Source organism: Anolis sagrei, chromosome Y (assembly GCF_037176765.1).
Source record: "Anolis sagrei isolate rAnoSag1 chromosome Y, rAnoSag1.mat, whole genome shotgun sequence".
In the NCBI taxonomy this organism is placed as follows: Eukaryota; Metazoa; Chordata; class Lepidosauria; order Squamata; family Dactyloidae; genus Anolis; species Anolis sagrei.
Window position 1 is genome coordinate 41241359 of NC_090035.1, and position 21140 is coordinate 41262498.

Here is a 21140-nt window from a genome sequence, read left to right on the forward strand (position 1 = left end):
AAACGGAGGCCGGAGTCACTGGTTTCAACTGCTTTGAGTTAACAGAAAAGCAAAGAATACTGGATTTTCCTAAAGGGCTGGACCAAAATGGGCCACGGAGGCCGCAGTAACTGGTTGTAACTTCTTTGAGTTCACAGAAAAGCAAAGAACACTGGATTTTTCAAAAGGGCTGGACCAAAATGGGCCACAGAGGCCGCAGTCACTGGTTGCAACTACTTTGAGTTAACAGAAAAGCAAAGAACACTGGATTATTCAAAAGGGCTGTCCAAAATGGGCCACAGAGGCCGCAGTAACTGGATGCAACTACTTTTAGTTAACAGAAAAGCAAAGAACACTGGAATTTCGAGACGGCTGGACCCAAAATGGGCCACGGAGGCCGCAGCCACTGGTTGAAACTACTTTGAGATAACCGAAGAGCAAAGAACACTGGATTTTGAAAAAATGCTTTACCAAAATGGGGCACGGAGGCCGCAGAAACTGGTTGTAACTACTTTGAGTTGACAGAAAAGCAAAGAACACTGGATTTTCCAAAAAGGATGGACCGAAATGGGCCACGGAGGCCGCAGTCACTGGTTGTAACTACTTTCAGTTCGCAGAAAAGCAAAGAATACTGAATTTTTCAAAAGGGGTGTCCAAAATGGGCCACGGAGTCCGCAGTAACTGGTTGCAATTACTTTGAGTTCACAGAAAAACAAAGAACACTGGATTTTTCAAAAGGGCAGGACCAAAATTTGCGACAGAGGCCGCAGTCACTGGTTGCAACTACTTTTGTTTAACAGAAAAGCAAAGAACACTGCATTTTCCAGAAGGGCTGGACCAAAATGGGCCATGGAGGCCGCAGTCACTGGTTGCAACTACTTTGAGTTAACAGAAAAGCAAAGAACACTGGATTTTCAAAAGATGCGGGAGCATAATGGGCCACGGAGGACGCAGTAACTGGTTGTAACTACTTTGAGTTGACAGAAAAGCAAAGAACACTTGATTTTTCAAAAGGGCTGGACCAAAATGGGCCACAGTGGCCGCAGTAAGTGGTTGGAACTGCTTTGAGTTCTCAGAAAAGCAAAGAACACTGGATTTTCCAAAAGGGCCGGACCAAAATGGGCCACGGAGGCCGCAGTCACTGGCTGTAACTACTTTGAATTAACAGAAAAGCAAAGAACACTGGATTTTCCAAAAAGGATGGACCAAAATGGGCCACGGAGGCCGCTGTAACTGGTTGTAACTACTTTGAGTTGACAGAAAAGCAAAGAACACTGGATTTTTCAAAAGGGCTGGACCAAAATGGGCCACAGAAGCCGCAGTAACTGGTTGCAACTGCTTTGAGTTAACAGAAAAGCAAAGAACACTGGATTTTCCAAAATGGATGGACCAAAATGGGCCACGGAGGGCGCAGTCACTGGTTGTAACTTCACTTCACTTCACTTCACTTTATTTCTTAATTAGTCGCTCTCCACCAAGGTGCTCCGAGCGACTTACAATCTAAAATAGCATTTGCACAATATAAAAACATTCAACATAAAAACATTCAGCAGTGACTGGCAAATTAGATCTGATTACTAGGCCTGGGTAACAATGCAAAAATTTGTTTCTAAAATCGATTCGTTTTTTGGGGTTTTTTGCATTTCGATATTTAAAATAATTACAAAATTTTCCTTTTTAAAAGTTCGATATTTACGAAATTTCGTTATTATTAACGAATCAATTCGTTAAAATGGCTAATGCAGTTGCGCAACATGAAAATATTAGTTTTAAATAAATAATAGTTTTAATAATAATAGTTTTTATTATTATTAATAGTTTTTAATAATATTAATAATTATTAATAGTTTATTAATAGTTTTAATAATAATAGTTTTTAATAATAGTTTTAGTCCGCCCCCTCTCTATCCCTCCCTCCCTCTCCCTCCCTCCCACCCGCGCGGTCGCCTCCGTCTCGTTGCTGCGCCTCCTCCTGCGTTTCCTTTTCCCGGCGGGGGAGGCGATCGGGGGAGTCAGCAACCGCAGCGTCGTCGGCCTTGCCGCTGCTGCTGGGCGGGGGTCTTTCCCAGGGCGGCGGATGCCAGGGCCCCGCCGAGCGGGCACGCCGGACCACCCCTGCGCCGGGCCGGGCATGTGTGGGGTGTGCATGCCCAGGTGAGCCGGGAAAAGGGGGAAGAAGGGGGCGCGGGGAGCCAGGGGAGCGAGGGGAGGAAGCCAGGCCGGGAAGGGAGCTTGCTCGCTCAGTCTCTCTCTCTCGCCTGCCTATCCTTCTCCTTGCCCCTGCTCGGGCCCCTTTGCAGCCCGGGAGCTGAAATAATAACGAAACAATTACAAAACAATTACAAAATAGCTTTAAAAATTCATTTCGTTTTTTAGTTGCTCCTGGATGGTTTGTTATCGCTTCGTTATCAAGAAAAATAACGAATTATTAACGAATTACGAAATTAGCGAACGAAACTGCCCAGCCCTACTGATTACTTAAATGCACAACCAAACAGCCAAGTCTTGAGTGCCTTTACAAAAGGTCGCAACTCCGACATTGCTCTAATATACGGAGGCAATGAGTTCCACAGAATTAGAGCATAGGTAGAAAAAGCTCTACACCTTGTAGCTTCCAGGAGTACCTCCCTAGGGCCCGGTATGTATAGGAGATTTTCCTGGGTGGATCGAGGTGACCACTGATGGAGAAAAGGAATGAGGAGGTCCTAAGATATAAAGGTCCTTGGCCACTTTGAGCTCTAAATGTCAGGATCAGTATCTTGTAAGAGATCCGATGTTCTATTGGTAGTCAATGCAGTTACAGAAACTTTGGTTGTGAATCCCCATCGCAGACACTTGGCTACCAATGTTGACCAAGGTAGGTCAGAACTGCCAGGGCGCAGACTATGTGCAAATTAAGCAACAGCACAGCAAACAAGGCTCAACAGCATGAAGACCATGCCAAAGATAACAATCTGTAGTTGGGCTTCAAGTGATGATTCATCTCACAATTTCGAGGCCATGTTGGAAATGCCTTTGTGTAACAGGAGGCCACCAGAGACTGGTAGTGATCCACTATTTGATCAATCTCTTTCCCATCAAATATAAAGACAGTAGAAATTGCAGACCTGATACTTGTTTTACATGGCATAGGGTCATCTACTTTTTCTAGGTTGGAGAGTTGTTTTCTGTTGATGAAAAACATTGCTGGGATGGACAAGGAACAACAGATGGCACCTAAAACATCATGCTGTTTGAGCTCAATTGTCCTCTTGCCTTCAGTGAGGTATTAAAAACGTGGAGGGCATATTGCAAAGCCCAGGAAAGACAAAATAAAGAGGAAATGCACCAAAAATCCAAAGGACTGGAATGGACCCTGAGACCTGACGGTCCTTGGAAGTGTGTAGCTGCCTTCAAGTCACCTGCAGACTTATGGAGATCCCATAAATTTTATAAGGTTTCCTGGAGTACATCTGCTATTAATACGATTGGATACTAGTTGAACTGCCATCGTTCAATGCTATGAAATCCTGGGAATTTTAGATGTCTCAGGTCCTTAGTCAGAATGATAACTCCCGGGATTTCATAGCAATGAGATGTGGCAGTTCAAGTGGTGTCAGACTGCATTAATTCTTCACTGTAGATGAACTCTTAGTCCAGGTATCCTTAGTGGTGTTTTTGCCAGTTACTTCTTCTGAAATGTAGCCTTACCAATGCTTGTTTTTGTTCATGGTCTCTCACTGATACACTAACCAAAGCTGATTGCTTAGCTTCCAAGGCTAGGATCCTAGTGCCTTTAGGAAACTTGGAACTTCCCTTGCTCTATTTGCAGACCTGCCCATCACAAGTGTTATTTGACTTAAGAAGAGGAGGAGGAGCTTGGGCATTGCCCATCTCAGACTCCAGAAGAGCAGGTTGAATAGACACATGGACCATGAGGTCAAAGTCCTCCCCACTAGACCAAGATGCAGTGTGTTGCCATTTAAAACTAAGGCAGAATTTCCAAATGTGCCTCTACACCAAGCTGAGTTAATTATGTTTGAGTTTCAACTATAAATCCTAACTAAAATCAGATTGGATTGATATTAGATTATCTATGCAACTGACATATTAGTATGGTCTTCAGCCAAAGCAATTAATAAAAAAATCCATCCATTCAACCAATCAGAAAGTGGAAATTAGAGCTGTGCGCAGAATTCGTTTCTCCCGTTTCTTTCATTTCATTCTTTCGGTAATTCAGGAGCATGAAAGGGGAAGGTCCCTCCTGCTATGAAAATCAGTTTGACACAAAAGCAAGTGGGAGCTGCCTGCTTTTCGGCATCACCATTTAATGTTTTTTTTATTAATTCCACAGCAAACAAAAAGTAAACCCTTATTCCCTGAAAACTATTCTCCTCTTCCAGGAGGTCATCGCTCTTCCTTACCTGGAATTGGGAAGCCTCCTTAAAATGCATTGAAAGCAGTGTGTGGCTGGCTGGCATGGTGTAGCCCAGGAGAGAAAGTGTGTGCGCGTGCAGCCAAGCACCTCCCAGAACTTGCCTCCATGTCTTGGAAAGAGAGTGCACATGTAATATGCAGGCCAGAAACTGCACCCTTGCCAGTGCCTGCAGCCGAGCACTAGGCTGCAGGTACTGGCAGGTGCGCACGCTTTCTGAGCCTGCAATGCATATCACAAACACACTCTCTTTCCAAGGCAAGGACCTCCTTGCCTTGGAAAGAGTGCGTGTGTGGCATGCAGGCTCAGAAAGTGCGCACTATAGGCATGGGCAATCCATGGTTCTAAAGTACTTACAAAACTAAAGTTCTGGTGGTGAAAACTAGGGGGTACTAGTGATTTGTTTCTACAGTGTTGCTAAAGTTCTGGTGGTGAAAATTTCAGAACTCTAACAAAACTTCTGAAATTTTCACCACCAGAAGTTTCACCATAAATGGCAGTTCCAAATTCGTTCTGTCATAAAAATCACCAATAACAAAATAATGATATTTTGAAAGTTTTGTTAGAGTTCTGAAATTTTCACCTCCAGAACATTAGCAATATTGTAGAAGCAAAGCACCAGTTCCCCCTAGTATTCACCACCAGAATTTTAGTTTTGTAAGTACTTTAGACCCATTTAGAACCATGGATTGCCCATGGATAGTGCACACCTGCTGGTGCCTGCAGCCGAGTGCCTCCTGTAGTGTAAGAAACAGAACTTGCCTCCTTGCCTTGGAAAGAGAGTACGTGTATGGCATGCAGGCCCAGAAATCGTGCGTGCCTGCCAGTACCTGCAGCCTAGCACCTCCTCTAGCGTAAGAAACAGAACTTGCCTCAGAAAGGCAGCCGAGAGCCTCCTAGAAAGTAAAAACAGCAGGTAAGAAGAAGCCTCCTTAAAATGCGCAGGAAGGGGAGCCTGGGAACTCCCCCTCTCCTTGCATAATGGGCCAACAGAAAATGGATCTTTTGGCACCCCAGAGCAAAAACAGATATCTGTCCTCCCGATTTCGGGAGGCTCCTAAAAAATTGGTCGAGGCCTCCACCGAAAGCCAGGGCACAAAATGGGTCAAGGTTTACCCCAAATGCACAACCCTAGTGGAAATGCAACCAAAGGATACTACATATCCTCTGGTATTTTGCAGTTAAAAACCAGGACATGTTCTGGTCAAGCAACATTTAGTTGGGGCAAAGATGGTGAAGTTATTCATAAGGAAAAACAGTTAAAACAGGAGCGGCTGCTGCAGTTTGCTTTTTCCTGAGTCCCCAGGGAAGGATATGATTTTACACCTCATCTCTCCATGCTACCAAGTTAATTGATGCAAACTACTTATGCGCTTTGAACTCATTTTGCAGCAACGGAAGGACAAAAGGGAAAGCGGGAGGCAAAAAGAGAAACTGGGACATCTTAAATGAAGCTGATTAAATCAGTGCCATCAGAGAATACTGCATTGAAGGATGCATGCAGATTCTAACAAAGTGTTTCAATGTTTATTTGTAAAATTCAGAAATAAATACGTTGAGGTTTACTGCCTTGGCTATCCATCCCCCAATCCTTGACTATATGATTTGGCAATGACTCTTCCTGAATCCATCAAGGATTTCTCCAGCACAACAAACAGGAGGTTATTCCTACAAAGTACAGGTTAATGATTGATATCTCCAGGTTCCATAATTCACAGCTTCACTTTGGACATCTTTCCTCCTTTATAAATAGCACTTGGCCCCTTAGTAATTGCCTCTATCTTTTTCTACCAGCTTCTTGACTGTCCTAACATTCAGGGTTACAGCAAGTGGCAGGTCTATTCCCAGGAGAACTATGAAGGTTTCCTAAAAGCTATTGGTAAGCAACTTGGGGGTTATGTTATCAAAGGGGTTACATTCCTCCATAGAGCACCATTCTTTAAACTGGTGCCATCCAGATAGGTAACATTCCATCATCCTAGCTATCTTTGAGGGATAGGAACTGTTTTCTGGAAGACACTGAGTCGTGGCAAGAGAATGATATGCCACAATTACATTTTAGCTTTCTATTTTTAGCTGGAGCATTTTTTTTTTGCAAGCCAGAACATAATGAGAGGGTCTACATATCTATCTGCATCAAAATAATAAATACTGCCTTAATTTGGAAAGGATATTTTGGGGATGTTAATACCCAGAATCCTGCTATGTCCCATGCTGCCTGAGGGGATGCTTGGAGCTATGATCTCAAAAGGGACAAAACATCAAGCTCTAAGCATTGGAATAAAGACATTCCTTGGGCAACCTACATAGAAACCTATCACAAAGTTCTGATGTTCTTTGTTGGATCAAACAGCATCTACTTTGGTATTCAGAATTTTGCTGCATATTGAATTCTATTAGAAAACAGCTATTTCACAATCCTACTGTAGAATTCTATTTCAGAATTCTGTATTGTTGAAGGCTTTCGTGGCTGAAATCACTGCGTTGTTGTAGGTTTTTTGGGCTGGATGGCCATGTTCTAGAAGCATTCTCTCCTGACATTTTGTCTGCATCTGTGGCAAGCATTCTCAGAGGTTTTTGTTGGACCTCAACTCTGGAGACCAGTGTTGAAACACCAGCTCTGCCATGGAGTTTGGTGTGGAATCCTCACTCTTTGGCAAAGAAAGCTAAAGACCTTGTAACACTACAATTCTAATGACCCCATAACATGGAACCATGGCAGTTAAAGTAGTGCAAAATGGCATTAATTATAGAATGACCAAGAAGTGAAATGAATTATTGGCCCAACACAACAGAAGACCATTGATGTCCATATCTCATTGATGTCCATACTCTTTACATCTCTAGTGCCTAACAAAATGCATGGTTACTTATTTTGGGGGTTCTGTTTCCCAGCTTTGCCCGACGAGATCATCAAAGTTGCCAAAGATGTCGAGCCAGTCACTGAAATCCGCCAGACAGGGAACACCTTTGTTGTCACCTTCAAGGCCCCCAATAAGTCCGTCACAAACTCATTCACGCTGGGGAAAGAGGCAGACATGACCACCATGGACGGCAAGAAAGTCAAGGTAACTCATATTTACATTCATATGATCATTTTGGAGGATTTATGAATGCTAGAGAAATTGTCTCTGGGAATCTCTATGTTCTCCATGATGACATTAGAGGTTGACCATACAATCATGCTGGAGAACCTGCAAAAGTCTATAGAAATGTTCTCTCTACGAATCTCTAGGTTGGAGGTCCCCAAACTAAGGTCTGCAATCTGGATGTGGACCTCCAAGGTCATTTCTGTGGCCCCAGCCCTAAACTTTAGCTTTAAGGTTGCCCTTAGACTGAAACAACTTGAAGGCACAGAACAAGTCTAATTGACTTGACTTTCTCATCAACCAAAAGCAGATCCACACATTCCACTGAAATACTGGTATGCATATGTTGGTGAAAATTGTTCTTTATTTTAAATATTGTATTGTTTTTTTTGTGGTTTTTTGTACTACAAATAATATATATGCCGTGTACATTTAAAATATTTTAATATATAGTCCAACCGCCCAAAAATCCGGGGGACTGTGAACCGGCCTTTGGCTTTAAAAGTTTGAGGACCCCTGCTCTATGTCTTCCAGGACATCTCTGGATGCTGGCCATAGGGTCATGCTGGAAGACCTGAAGACCCAGAACATATTTCAGGCAGCTCTCAAGTTACAAACAAGGTATGTTCTGTAGGTGTGTTCTTAACTTGAATTTGTATGTAAGTTGGAACAGGGACATTTTTAAAGTGTGACTCCAGCCAAATATATGTATATGCCAAATATATGTATATGCAAAGGGAAGGGTTAACACCCCTGTAGTATTTGTTTTGCTCTCTGTGCCCCTGGTCAGAAGATTTCCCCTCACTTTCTGTCTCTGTGGTCATTGGATTTTGAAAAAATGTGGCTTGTTGTGGAAATAAGGATCGGCGATAAAGTTTGAGGGAGACGCCTTTTCCCCATGACAATAACTCTTCCAGGAGTTGATTTCCCTTCCAAGGGTTAGATTGCCTCTCTCTTCCTAGCAGTCATTTGTAAGTTGGATATTTGTAATCAAATCAGTGAATTATCAAACCCACTTTTTTTTCTGTGTCAAGAGCGACTTGAGAAACTGCAAGTTGCTTCTAGTGTGAGAGAATTGGCCATCTGCAAGGACGTTGTCCAGGGGATGTCCAGATGTTTTGATGTTTTACCATCCTTGTAGGAGACATCTCTTATGTCCCTGCACGGGGAGCTGGAGCTAACAGAGGGAGCTCATCCGCAGCCTTCCTCGATTCGAACCTCTGACCTGTCGATCTTCAGTCCTGCTAGCACAAGGGTTTAGTGCCAGTGAGGGCTTTACCCACAAAATGTGGAAGACAAACTATATAGGATTCTGTCCCATGTCTTCAAAATCAGGTGCAGCCAAGAAATTCTGATATATAATAATAAAAAAAATGTGCAGATTGAGTTGGATGTTTGTAACTTGACAAATTGTTTTATAAGTATTTTTAACATATGCATTTTTACTTATTGTATTATGTATGTTGTTTTAAATTGTTATTTATTGTCTAGCATTGCATTTTCGCGGTTTGCCGTTCTGAGTCCCTCAATGGAGGTAGGGAAGAACAGGATATAAAAGGTCTAAATAAATAAACAAACTAGTGCCTCCGTCAAAGAAAGCAAACCAGTCTAGTCAAAGGGTGAGAACTGTATAACTCTCCAGATGTTGCTGGACTGCAACTTCCAGAATACCTTCCCATTGGCTATGACTGGCTCAGTTGGCTGTGAAGTTCCCATTCCCTTTCTAATCCTCTTCTTTTGTGTTGATTTGATATGTGAGCCATCCTGGGATCTTTCAATACTGGAAAGGAATCTATTAAAAAGTAAAATAAATGACTCTCCAGCTTTTGCTGTCCCATTATCTCCTTTAACTCCATGGCTCAAGCCATTGCTCAACAACATCTTTTCTTTCTTTATGCAAATAGTGCACAGTGAACCTGGTTGACGGAAAGCTGGTCGCCAAATCGGATAAATTCATCCACAAACAGGAAATAGTAGGCAACGAAATGGTCGAGGTATGTAAATCTTGTGAATTTGAAGAAGAAATAGAAAGGAGTTGATTTCTTTAAATCCAGATGTTCTACAACAGGCATGGGCAAACTTCAGCCCAATAGGCTGTTAGAAATTGTGGGAATTGAATTCCAAAACACCTGGAGGGACGAAGTTTGCTCATGCCTGTTCCACAAGCACTGCAGCTCCCATCACCATCCACGATCTAGTTACATTGTCGAGGGTTGATGGGATCTGAACCCCAAAAATGTCTGGAGAACACGCAGAATTCCCATAACCAGGTTTGGGGGGGGGGGGGGGATTGACCTTGATTTCTAGGAGTTGTAGTTAATCTACATCAGTGTTTCTCAACCTTCCTAATGCCGCAACCCCTTAATACAGTTCCTCATGTTGTGGTGACCCCCAATCATAAAATTATTTTTGTTGCTACTTCATAAGTGTAATTTTGCTACTGTTATGAATCGTCATGTAAATATCTGATATGCAGGATGTATTTTCATTCACTGGGCCAAATCTGACACAAATACCTGATACACCCACATTTGCTAGTGTTTGTCCATACAGAGGTAAAGCTTTCTCCTTATAGTTGTTTCTTGTATGAACCATTGTAAGAAAGTTTAATGTATCAACACTTCCAAAGGCAGCTTAGGTGTTTTCCAGGCAGTTTGCAGCTAAAGGCTTTAAAACTGTGTTAACTTTAAAACTGAGGGATGATTTTGTCATTTGGGAGTTGTAGTTGCTGGGATTTATAGTTCACCTATTATCAAAGAGCATTCTGAACTCCACCAGCGATGGAATTGAACCAAACTTGGCACATAGGACTCCCACAACCAACAGAAAATACTGAAAGGGTTTGGTGGGCATTGAGCTTGAGTTTTGGAGTTGTAGTTCATCTACATCCAGAGAGCACTGTGAGCTCAAACAATGATGGATCTGGAGCAAATGTGACACAAAACCTCAATTTGCCCAAATGTGAACACTGTTGGAGTTCTGGGAAAATAGACCTTGACATTTGGGAGTTGTAATTGCTGGGATTTATAGTTCACCTATAACCAAAGATTATTCTGAACCCCACTAATGATAGAATTGGGCTAAACTTCCCATACCAAAACCCCCATGACCAACAGAAAATACTGTATTTTCTGATGGTCTTTGATGACCCCTCTGACACCCCTTCGCGACCCTCCCCAGAGGTTCCGGCCCTCTGGTTGAGAAACTACTGTTGCAGGGCATTATTAACATATACCTGCTCATCACTGTGTATTATTAAATGAAAAACAAGTGTGCCATTAAAAAAGGACGACAATTATGATAATATCAACAGCTGTGCTATCTGCCCTGGTAGCCCCATTGTCTTGTCCTCGATTCGTGGCAAAATGGAAACGCATGTTTTTAAATTAATTTAATATAATTTAATATAATTTATTTTTCAGTTAAAATTAAAATATATGATTTTAAGTTTTCAAATAAAAAAGCATCAAACCATTATTTCTAAAATAAATAAATGCATTATTTTAAAAATATTTTTAAATAATTTCTTTCACGTGTTTTGGCCTATATGTCCTGCCACTTCTGCCCACCATCACCATGGAACAACCGGTGAGGGAAAGCAGTTTTTAACATGCTCAGAGGCACATGAATCTATGGAGTACTTAACTATGTGTGTGTGTGTGTGTGTGTCCTGGCTTTATAAAAACAGGCTTTAGGACTAATCCTTGTTGAAGCCAGTCTAAAAATGAGCTGTAGAAAGAGGAAGAAAAAGCTTTTTGTGGATTTCTTCAGCCATCTTTGGGTACATCTTCACCAGGCATGGGTAAATCTCGGCACTCCATTAAGCGGTTGAGGGGGGAAAGGAAGGAGGCTGAGGCTGTTAGGAATTGTGGGAGTTAAAGTCGAAAACACCTGGAGGGCACCATTTTGCCCATGTCTGATCTACACTATAGTATTAATGCAGTTTGGCACCACTTGAACCTCCAAGGCTATGGCATCACGGGAGTTGTAGTTTTATAAGGTCTCGAGCCTTCTCTGCAAATGGGGCTGGTAGTTTACCAAACTACAACTCCCAACATTCTGTAGAATTGAGCCCTGACAGTTCAAGTGATGTCAAAACTGCATTAATTCCACAGTGTAGATGCACCGTAAGTCTGTTCCCATTTGTGACTAATTTACTTTTCCAATCTGGTAACTTTCAAATGTTAGGGACAACAAACCTCACCATCCCCATCCACTGGGTCTACCTTGTTGATAAATGCAGTCTGTTACATCCAGATGGGATAGGGAAAAGGTGCTATGAATGATCTTCTGCAGTCTTCCCAGTTCTAAACTGAACATGTATAATAATATTTTATATCTGTGTGTGTGTGTGTGTGTGTGTGTGTGTATATATATATATATATATATATATACATATAATATTATTATATATGTTATATATACACACACACAAATAATAATAATAATAATAATAATAATAATAATAATAATAATAATAATTTTATCTATACCCCACCACCATCTCCCCAAGGATACTCGAGGCGGATAAAATGAGGCCAAGCCCAACAATGACAACAAAGCAAAAGAATACATACAACAAATAATAAAATCAAATAAAATGTAAACAAAACAAAATAATACAAGGTAAACATAAGATATGAAGTAAAATAATAAAAAGTTGAGAACAGTGGGCCAATTGCAAGGGATAAAATTATAAATTATATTATATGTAAAATCATGTTTCATAAATAAACAACAATGAGTAATAATAATAATAATAATAATAATAATAAATTACACAGCTGCTTTGAAAAGCCTTTCTTCTTTTCCACAGACTATAACATCTGGTTCAGTAACATTTACCAGAAGCAAGAAGGTTTAAAGCAGAGAGGATGGATGCCTCCGTTAGAAGGACAGCTGGCCCTCCATATCCACAGATCCTGCACCTACTAATTCCACTATCCACGGCTTTAAAATATTTTTAAAAATAACACAAAAAGCAAACCTTAATTTGGCCATATTCTACAAGCAATACCACATTACTCTACCATCTATATATATAAATCTGTTAGGTTAGTTCAACGGGACAGCAAAACTCTAAAAAACCCCAACGAAACTTAACCAAAATTCCCATGCTGATAACACAACCCACAAGGTACAAACATATCTACTCAAAATGAAAAACAACACAACAACACACTCACAAAACGGCAAAACAACAAAACTCAAAAAACCCCAACGAAACTTAACCAAAATTCCCATACCCATAACACAACCCACAAGGTACAAACATATCTACTCAAAATGAAAAACAACACAACAACACACTCACAAAACGACAAAACAACAAAATTCAAAAAAACCCCAACGAAACTTAACCAAAATTCCCATGCCCATAACACAACCCACAAGGTACAAACATATCTACTCAAAATGAAAAACAACACAACAACACACTCACAAAGCGGCAAAACAACAAAACTCAAAAAAACCCAACAAAACTTAACCAAAATTCCCATGCCCATAACACAACCCACAAGGTACAAACATATCTACTCAAAATGAAAAACAACACAACAACACACTCACAAAACGGCAAAACAACTGAGCATGCGCATTGGCGCCCAGCCGCAAGTTCCCTGGCGCGCGCACACAGCATTCCGGCCAATGTTCCCTCTGTGGAAGCCATGCCCACTCCAAGCCCCACCGCGCCTCTTCCTGCACACACACACACCCTGCCGCACGCACACACACAACCCCACGCTCCATCACTCCCCCCGCCGCCGCACACACACACGCAACCCCACGCTCCATCACTCCCCCACCGCCGCACACACACACGCAACCCCACGCTCCATCACTCCCCCCGCTGCCGCACACACACACGCAACCCAACGCTCCATCACTCCCCCCGCCGCCGCACACACACACACAACCCCACGCTCCATCACTCCCCCCGCCGCCGCACACACACACGCAATCCCACGCTCTATCACTCCCCCCACCGCCGCACACACACACACACAACCCCATGCTCCATCACTCCCCCGCCCCAATCTTACCTCCTTTTACTTCATGCCACCTCCAAACGCCAGGAAGGAAAGAAGGAAGAAAGAGAAAGGGAGGTAAAGAAAAAGGGGGAAGGAAGGAAAGTTAGAGAAAGAAGGAAGAAGAAAGGGAAAGAAAAGGAAAGATGGAAGGAAAGAAAGAAAAGAGAGACAGCAGAAGAGAAAGAAAAAGGGGGAAGGAAGGAAAGAGGTAGAGAAGGAAGAAATGAGAGACAGAGGGAGGGAAAGAAAAAGAGGGAAGGAAGGAAGGAGAGAAGTAAAGAAAAAAGGGAATGAAGGAAGGAAAGAGGGAGTGAAGGAAGGGGGAAGATGTAGAGAAAGAGGGAGGGAAGGAAAGAAGGGAAGAGAGAAGGAAGAAAAGAAACCAGAAGAGAAAGAAAAAGGGGGACGGAAGGAAAGAGATAGAGAAGGAAGAGGAGAAGGAAAGATGGGAGGGAGGGAGGGAGGGAGGGAGGGAGGGAGGGAGGGAGGGAAGGAAGGAAGGAAGGAAGGAAGGAAGGAAGGAAGGAAGGAGGGAGGGAGGGAGGGAAAGAAGGAGAGAAAGAGGGAAGGTTGGCCACAGCAACGCGTGGCGGGTAAAGGTTGTTATTTCTATTATTATTATGCTATTATTCCTATTAGACCCTGGGGGAATGGGAGAGGTGTCAGGTCCCAGAGGCAATGCATTGCATTATTGTTATTGTTATGATAGTGGTGATAGTGGTGAAATAAAAGGAAATAAAAAGAGAAAGAAGGAAGCAAACAGGGAGAGAAGAAAGGCAAAGGAAGAAAGGGGGAGGGAATGAAGGAAAGAGAGGATGAAACCAAGTAGTGAAAGAAGGAAAGAAAGAAAGAGGTAGAGAAGGAAGAAAGGAGAGAAAGGGGGAGGAAAAGGGGGAAGGAATAGATAGGTACCTCTCTTTCATAATAGTCCAGATATCTACCTAAACTTTGAAAAGTTTTACTATAGGCCACAGCAACGCGTGGCAGGGCACAGCTAGTTGTATATAATGGGACTTAAGAATCCATGTATTTGGGTGTGGATACTGAGGTCCCGATGTTGATGTTTTTATATTTGGATAATAAAGAACGCTGTATATCATGGATAGTGTCTGGTTTTTGTTTCCTTTACTGAAATGCTAAATATTTTTTGCAGAATCCACACTGTAGAATTAATGCAATTTGATTCCACTTGGCTCAATGCTCTGGAATCCCGGGAGCTGTCGTTTTACAAGATCTGCAACCTTCTCTGCCAAACTACATCTCCCAGGATTCCATAGCATTGGATCATGGCAGTTAAAGTGGTGTCAATTTGCATTAGCTCTACAGTGTAGATCAGGCATGGGCAAACTTTGGCCCTCCAGGTGTTTTGGACTTCAGCTCCCACAATTCCCAACAGCCTACATACTGGCTGTTAGGAATTGTAAAAGTTGAAGTCCAAAACACCTGAAGGGCCGAATTTTGCCCATGCCTGGTGTAGATGCACCTATTATAATGCTATTATTCCACTTTAACCGCCATGACAACAGCCCACAGAATCCTGGGATTTGTAGTCCAGAGGGCAGTTAAAGTCCCTGGCAGCGAACAATTGCACCTGACTAAAGTACAACACCCAGAATTCCACATCATGGTAGTTAAAGTGGAATAATAGCGCTACAACAACATGGTGTGATGTGTAAAAAGGGCGGACAGCTTCAGGATTGGAGCAAAGCAACCATGAAAACTCCCCAAACACATGCTTCTAAGGGCTTAGAGATGCCTCTAGCGTCTATGATGGCACACCAGGAAGATCTAATGAGAAACTAAATGTGTCTGGCTATTTTCCCAGTGACCATCGGTATGCCCTAAATTACTTTAATGCCCCCCCCCCAAATGGTACTCTACAGACAAGACTAAATTAACCAAATTGAGTTTACTAAACAAACAAGATGAACTACAGCAATGTACAAAGGTGAAGATTGATTATGATGGTAAAAAACAACTATAATTTCTATGAGGTAAGTACTCTATGGCATGAACTATCTATTCTATATAACATTTACTATAATCTATGGGGCATGTATATCTGAACTATCTATCTATAAGGCAAATATAAACTATCTATCTATGAAACATATATTATCTATGAACTATGGCAAATATATAGCAAATATTATCTATTCTTTATTACATGTATTATAATCTTTAAGGCAAATATAACTATTCTATGGCAAATATGTGATAAGGATGGCTTGTACGGATTGCAAGCCAGTCCAGACACTTTTCTGGTAACTATCTATAAGCTATGACCAAAAGGAATGGAGTAAGAAGTTCTATCACCAGCCCATTCTGGCTCTGAGTCAGAATGGGCTGCACCAACCGAGCTCGGCCTCTAGGGGGAACCTAAGCTTCTCCCCTACACTTGGCAAAATGGAACAGTCCAACTGGGAAATAAACAGGCCTTCATAGCGTCCTTCCACATAAGCCCTATATCCCATGGTCTGATCCCAGGTTTTCATCTTTAAACTGGATTATGAATCCACACTGCCAGATAATCTGGGATAAACAGAAACCTTGGGATCAGATCCTGGAATAAAGGTCCTGTCTAGGGCCCCTTCCACACAGCTGAATAAAATCCCAACTTATCTAGTTAGAACTGGAATATATGGCAGTGTGGACTCACGATGTGTATGTGTTTATTCGTTCAGTCACTTCCAACTCTTTGTGACCTCATGGACCAGCCCATGCCAGAGCTTCCTGTCGGTTGTCACCAACCCCAGCTCCTTCAAGGTCGAGGATCCTCTTCAAGGATACTACCCATCCATCTTGCCCTTGATCTGCCCCTCTTCCTTTTTCTCCCCAGCATCATTGTCTTCCCCAAGCTTTCCTGTCTTCTCCACATTTTCTCCCTCTCGCTCACATTTTCTTGCTCACAATAGACGGCAGGAAGTCTTGATCAAAGTGCATGCTAGAACCAGCTTGAGAGGTTTCCTTGCACAGGCGTGGGACTGTCACTTCTTGGTGCATGCGTACGTGGGTGCTTCCCCCCCCCCCCGCTTTCCCAGTGCGGGTGCTGCTCAGCCAATTAGGACAGGTTGCTATGATTGCCCCCGGTGGCGCAGTGGGTTAAATCCCTGTGCCGGCAGGACTGAAGAGGGACAGGAGAGGCGGATGAGCTCCCTCTATCAGCTCCAGCTCCTCATACGGGGAATGAGAGAAGCCTCCCACAAGGATGATAAAAACATCAAATCATCCGGGTGTCCCCTGGGCAACGTCCTTGCAGATGGCCAATTCTCTCACACCAGAAGTGACTTGCAGTTTCTCAAGTTGCTCCTGACATGACAAAAAAATATGATTGCTGGTTGCTGTTATTGTTTTCCTGGCATTGTTCCCTTACTCAGGTTCCTTTTTTTGTATTATGTATTTTACTGTATTGCATTGTATTCTTAAAAGGGCTTGGCCTCATGTTAGCCGCCCTGAGTCCCCATTGGGAAGATGGTGGCGAGGTATAAATAATAATAATAATAATAATTATTATTATTATTATTATTATTATTTGAAACACAACAAGATGAGTCCACAGCCGATATTCTGTTGGCTGTTGAAGTGGATCACATGTTGGACACTTCCCAGATGTCTAGGACTGTGTGATGTATCAGCGAATGATGTGTGCAGATCCCAGTAAGGTGGCCTTCTGTAGCTGGCAGCTGCTAATTTTGTCAGCACTGATTGTGTTTAAGTGCAGGCCAAGGCCTTTAGGCACTGCACTCAGTGTGCCGATCACCACTGGGACTACCTTGACTGGCTTGTGCCAGAGTCTTTGCAGTTCAATCTTTAAATCCTCGTATCATGTCAGCTTTTCCAGTTGTTTCTCTTCAATCTGGCCCTTGAGTGCTCCAGCTGGAGGTCAGCTGTGGCCAGCAGTGCTGGAGAATTTGAAGAAGCACAAATGGAGGGCGAAAGAGAGAAACATGCCAAGAGGAAGGCATGTCAAGCAGGCCCTTAGCCAGATTTTCAATTCGGGGGGGGGGGGGGGGCTCAGTCTGAGTGGGGTATTGTTACCCCAATACCCCCATGTATATGGGATATATTGAGTATGGTGATCAGATCATGATATGAATAAACATAACAGTTTAAATAAGGCCTTTTCGCGAACCATCATGAGAATTTGGGGGGGGGGGTTAAGCTCCTCAAGCCCCCCCCCCCTCTCCCCGGCTACATGCCTGATGTCAAGCCAACCCCGACAGGGCCCGCCTTCCACCTTGAAACCGATGCCCTCTCTGTGGGAGAACATGCAGGTCAAGAATAGGGCTCACCTACAGACCCACCGCCAGTACACTGACCTTAGGGGATAATCTTACTCAGACAACAAAGGATTGCCTAAGCAATTAAGTAAGTAAGATACATGCAAGACTGGAGTTAAAATTGCTGGAAGAAACATTAACCTTAGATATGCAGATGATACCACATTGATGTCTGGAAGCAAGGAGGAGTTAAGGAGTCTTCTAGCAATGGGGAAAGAAGAAAGTGCAAAAGCTGGGTTGCAGTTAAACATAAAAAACCTAAGTTTATGGCAACCGGACCGATTGATACAAGCAAGTAGAGGGAGAAAACGTGGAGGCAGTGACAGACTTTGTATTTCTAGGCACAAAGATTACTGCAGACACAGACTCCAGCCAGGAAATCAGAAGACATTTACTTCTTGGGAGGTGAGCAATGACCAATCTTGATAAAATAGTGAAGAGCAGAGACATCACACTGGCAACGGAGATCAGCATAGTTAAAGAAGTAGTGACCTATGGATGCAAGAACTGGACCATAGGGAAGGCTGAGCGAAGGAAGATAGATGCTTTTGAACTGTGGTGTTGGAGGAAATTCTGAGAGTGCTTTGGACCGCAAGAAGATCCAACTAGTTCATCCTCCAGGAAATAAAGCCCGACTGCTCATTGGAGGGAAGGATACTAGAGACAACGCTGAAGTACTTTGGCCACATCATGAGAAGAAAGGAAAGCTTTGAGAAGACAATGATGCTGGGGAAAGTCGAAGGTAAAAGGAAGAGGGGCCGGCCAAGGGCAAGATGGATGGATGGCATCCTTGAAGTGACTGGACTGACCTTGAGGGAGCTGGGGGTGGTGACGGCCGACAGGAAGCTCTGGCGTGTGCTGTTCCATGAGGTCACGAAGAGTCGGAGACGACTGAACGAATGAACAACACTGTTCAACGAACAAGTCCATGCCTTAGTCACATCCCGCTTAAGACTTTTGCAACACTCTCTGCATGGGGCTGCCTTTGAAGATAGTTTGGAAACTTCAACTGGTTCAGAGATAAGCAGCCAAATTACTAACTGGAGCTCTGTACGACTGAACTAATGAACAACAATTGTGAGCCATAGCGACGTCACTGAGGGGCTCTGGGGGAGAGGGGGGAAATCTCGCGAGAGTGCGCGAGCGCGCCAGGAGGCGGTTGTCACCGCTTCGGCTTGCTTTCCTCCATCCCTCAGGCCTCGTCGGCGAGTTCCCTTTCCCGCAGGACCGCCATGTCTCGCTACCTGCGGCCTCCCAACACCTCGCTATTCGTTCGCAACGTGGCCGACGACACCAGGTGCGTGTAAGTGAGGGAGAACCGGACGCGGGAGGCGGCGGCGAGACTCAGGAAAGGCAGGCTTCGGCGGGAGCGCTAGGCCCAACCCCGAGGAAGGGGAGAGCGGGCCTTGGAGACCTCGCTGTTCCTACCACGAGGCCCTTCATCTCGCCCTCTTTGCTTAGTTGCCTCCTCTGCTTCCTGGGTTGCTTTTAAATGAGGCATGGGCCAATTCCCTTCGGCCCTCCAACTCCCAGAATTCCCAACAGCCTCAGGTCCCTTCCTTTTCCCTCTCAGCCCTTTGCGCTACCAGGGGCTCCATATCATTGCTAATTAGTAATATTATTAATATAATATCTTTATTATTCTTGGTTCTTACTCGCCTCTCATCTTGGTTCAAGGCGGGAAACAACCCCCAAACTACAAATTGCATAGAAAGGAACCACGAAAATTGAAAGTGCTTTAATAATAATATTAAAAAAAATTAAACACAACTTTAAATAGAGAAGCAGTGTTTATTATTATTTATAATATTAATTAATATTATAATTGAAACACCTCAATCACATGCTTCTTGCTAGGAATCTGTAATTCTTATTCTTATTTATAATGGCTAATCAGTATTTATATTGTTAGTTATTGCTTCCTGATCACCTTTTACTTTGGACTCAAGTGGAAAATAAATGCCAAATGATATATTCCAGGATTTCATAGGATGGAACCATGCAAATGTAGACTAAAAGTGCTATAATAATAACAATAAATTAAAAGACAGCAATAAATAGAGAATGCCTGTGCAAACCTTTGTCATGATCTACCAAAATCATCATCATTTATTGTCCGCCCTTATGTAAAGATCCAGGTGGGGAACAATTAATTAAAATAGTAATAATAATTCATTAACAGTTTCTCCTAGCAACCTGAAGCAGGGCACAACAAATACGATAAAATACATCAATACACAAGTCTCATGCATATGTTTTTTTGTTACAAATTAATAGTTTTTATTTCTAATTGTCACTAATTAGAATGATTGTTAAGATTATTGTTTTTATCCACCTCTCACTTTGAATTAAGGGAGGGAACAATTCTAAACTACAAATTCCACCATTGGATGGAACTATGGAAATATGGAATCATGCTTCTATGATAATAGCAAAAATTAAAGTGCAGCACTAAATAGAGAAGTACCATACACATATCTCATCATAGATTAACAATAATAATACTAGTTGTTGTCCCCCACCCCCTCCTCTGAAACTCCCTAAAGAAAGAAAAATGCCCCTTTTCCCTCTCTCCTTCAAAAAAACAGCTGAAAACTTCTCTTTGCTCACAAGCATGTGGAGAGGAGGAAGATTAGATGAAGAGAGACTATTACCAGACTGCTGATTGGAAAGTATAAATGCATTTGGGCCTTGTTAGATCACATTAGCCCATTTCACATAATTGGCTGTACAATCAGTGCACACATCTGTGAACCTTCGTGGTGCTTTTGTAAATTAATTTGGATGTTTTATTTTCACATTTTATGTTATCATTTTGGATAGATTACGTTTTGTTTAAGTTATGATTAGAATGTCTTTTATGTGGGATTATTCTGGGTTATTATATTTGTACTTATTGTCATTGAGGCATTGAATGTTTCCCTTTTTGTTTGTTGGAATCCATCATGAGTCCTCCAGGGGAGAGAAGGCAGAATATAAATAAACGTTTATTATTATATTATTTTTGTCATTTTGTATATTATTATTTCGTTCCCACTTTTCCCTAAAAGGACTCAGGTTGGCTCACCACACAAATAAGTACATTACACAATAAACAAAATAAATGACAGTTAATAAAAAGTAGATGAAATAAATGGAATAGACAGATTAAACAATAAACTGTAAAAATATTAGTTAAAAAACATTTAAACATACTAGTTTCCATCAGTGGCCAGAAGCTTGATACAAAGGTAGAAAGAATCATGATTTGCCTGTGACCATCTAGAAAACAGATAGAATAGGCTTCCTGAATCAGAACTAAGTTTACAGCCATTATGCATGACTTAACTGGAATGTAGTGTCCCTT

At 42.5% G+C, this 21140-nt stretch overlaps 1 protein-coding gene across 1 annotated transcript; it reads left to right on the forward strand.

Moving 5' to 3' along the window:
* Positions 1–5374: 5374 nt before the first annotated feature.
* Positions 5375–12491, forward strand: LOC137095603 (fatty acid-binding protein, liver-like). The gene is made up of 5 exons (XM_067462376.1): positions 5375–5563; positions 6188–6272; positions 7289–7461; positions 9387–9476; positions 12299–12491. The coding sequence occupies exons 1-5, from the start codon at positions 5375–5377 to the stop codon at positions 12344–12346; spliced, it is 585 nt and encodes a 194-aa protein (XP_067318477.1). The 3' UTR covers positions 12347–12491.
* Positions 12492–21140: the final 8649 nt, after the last annotated feature.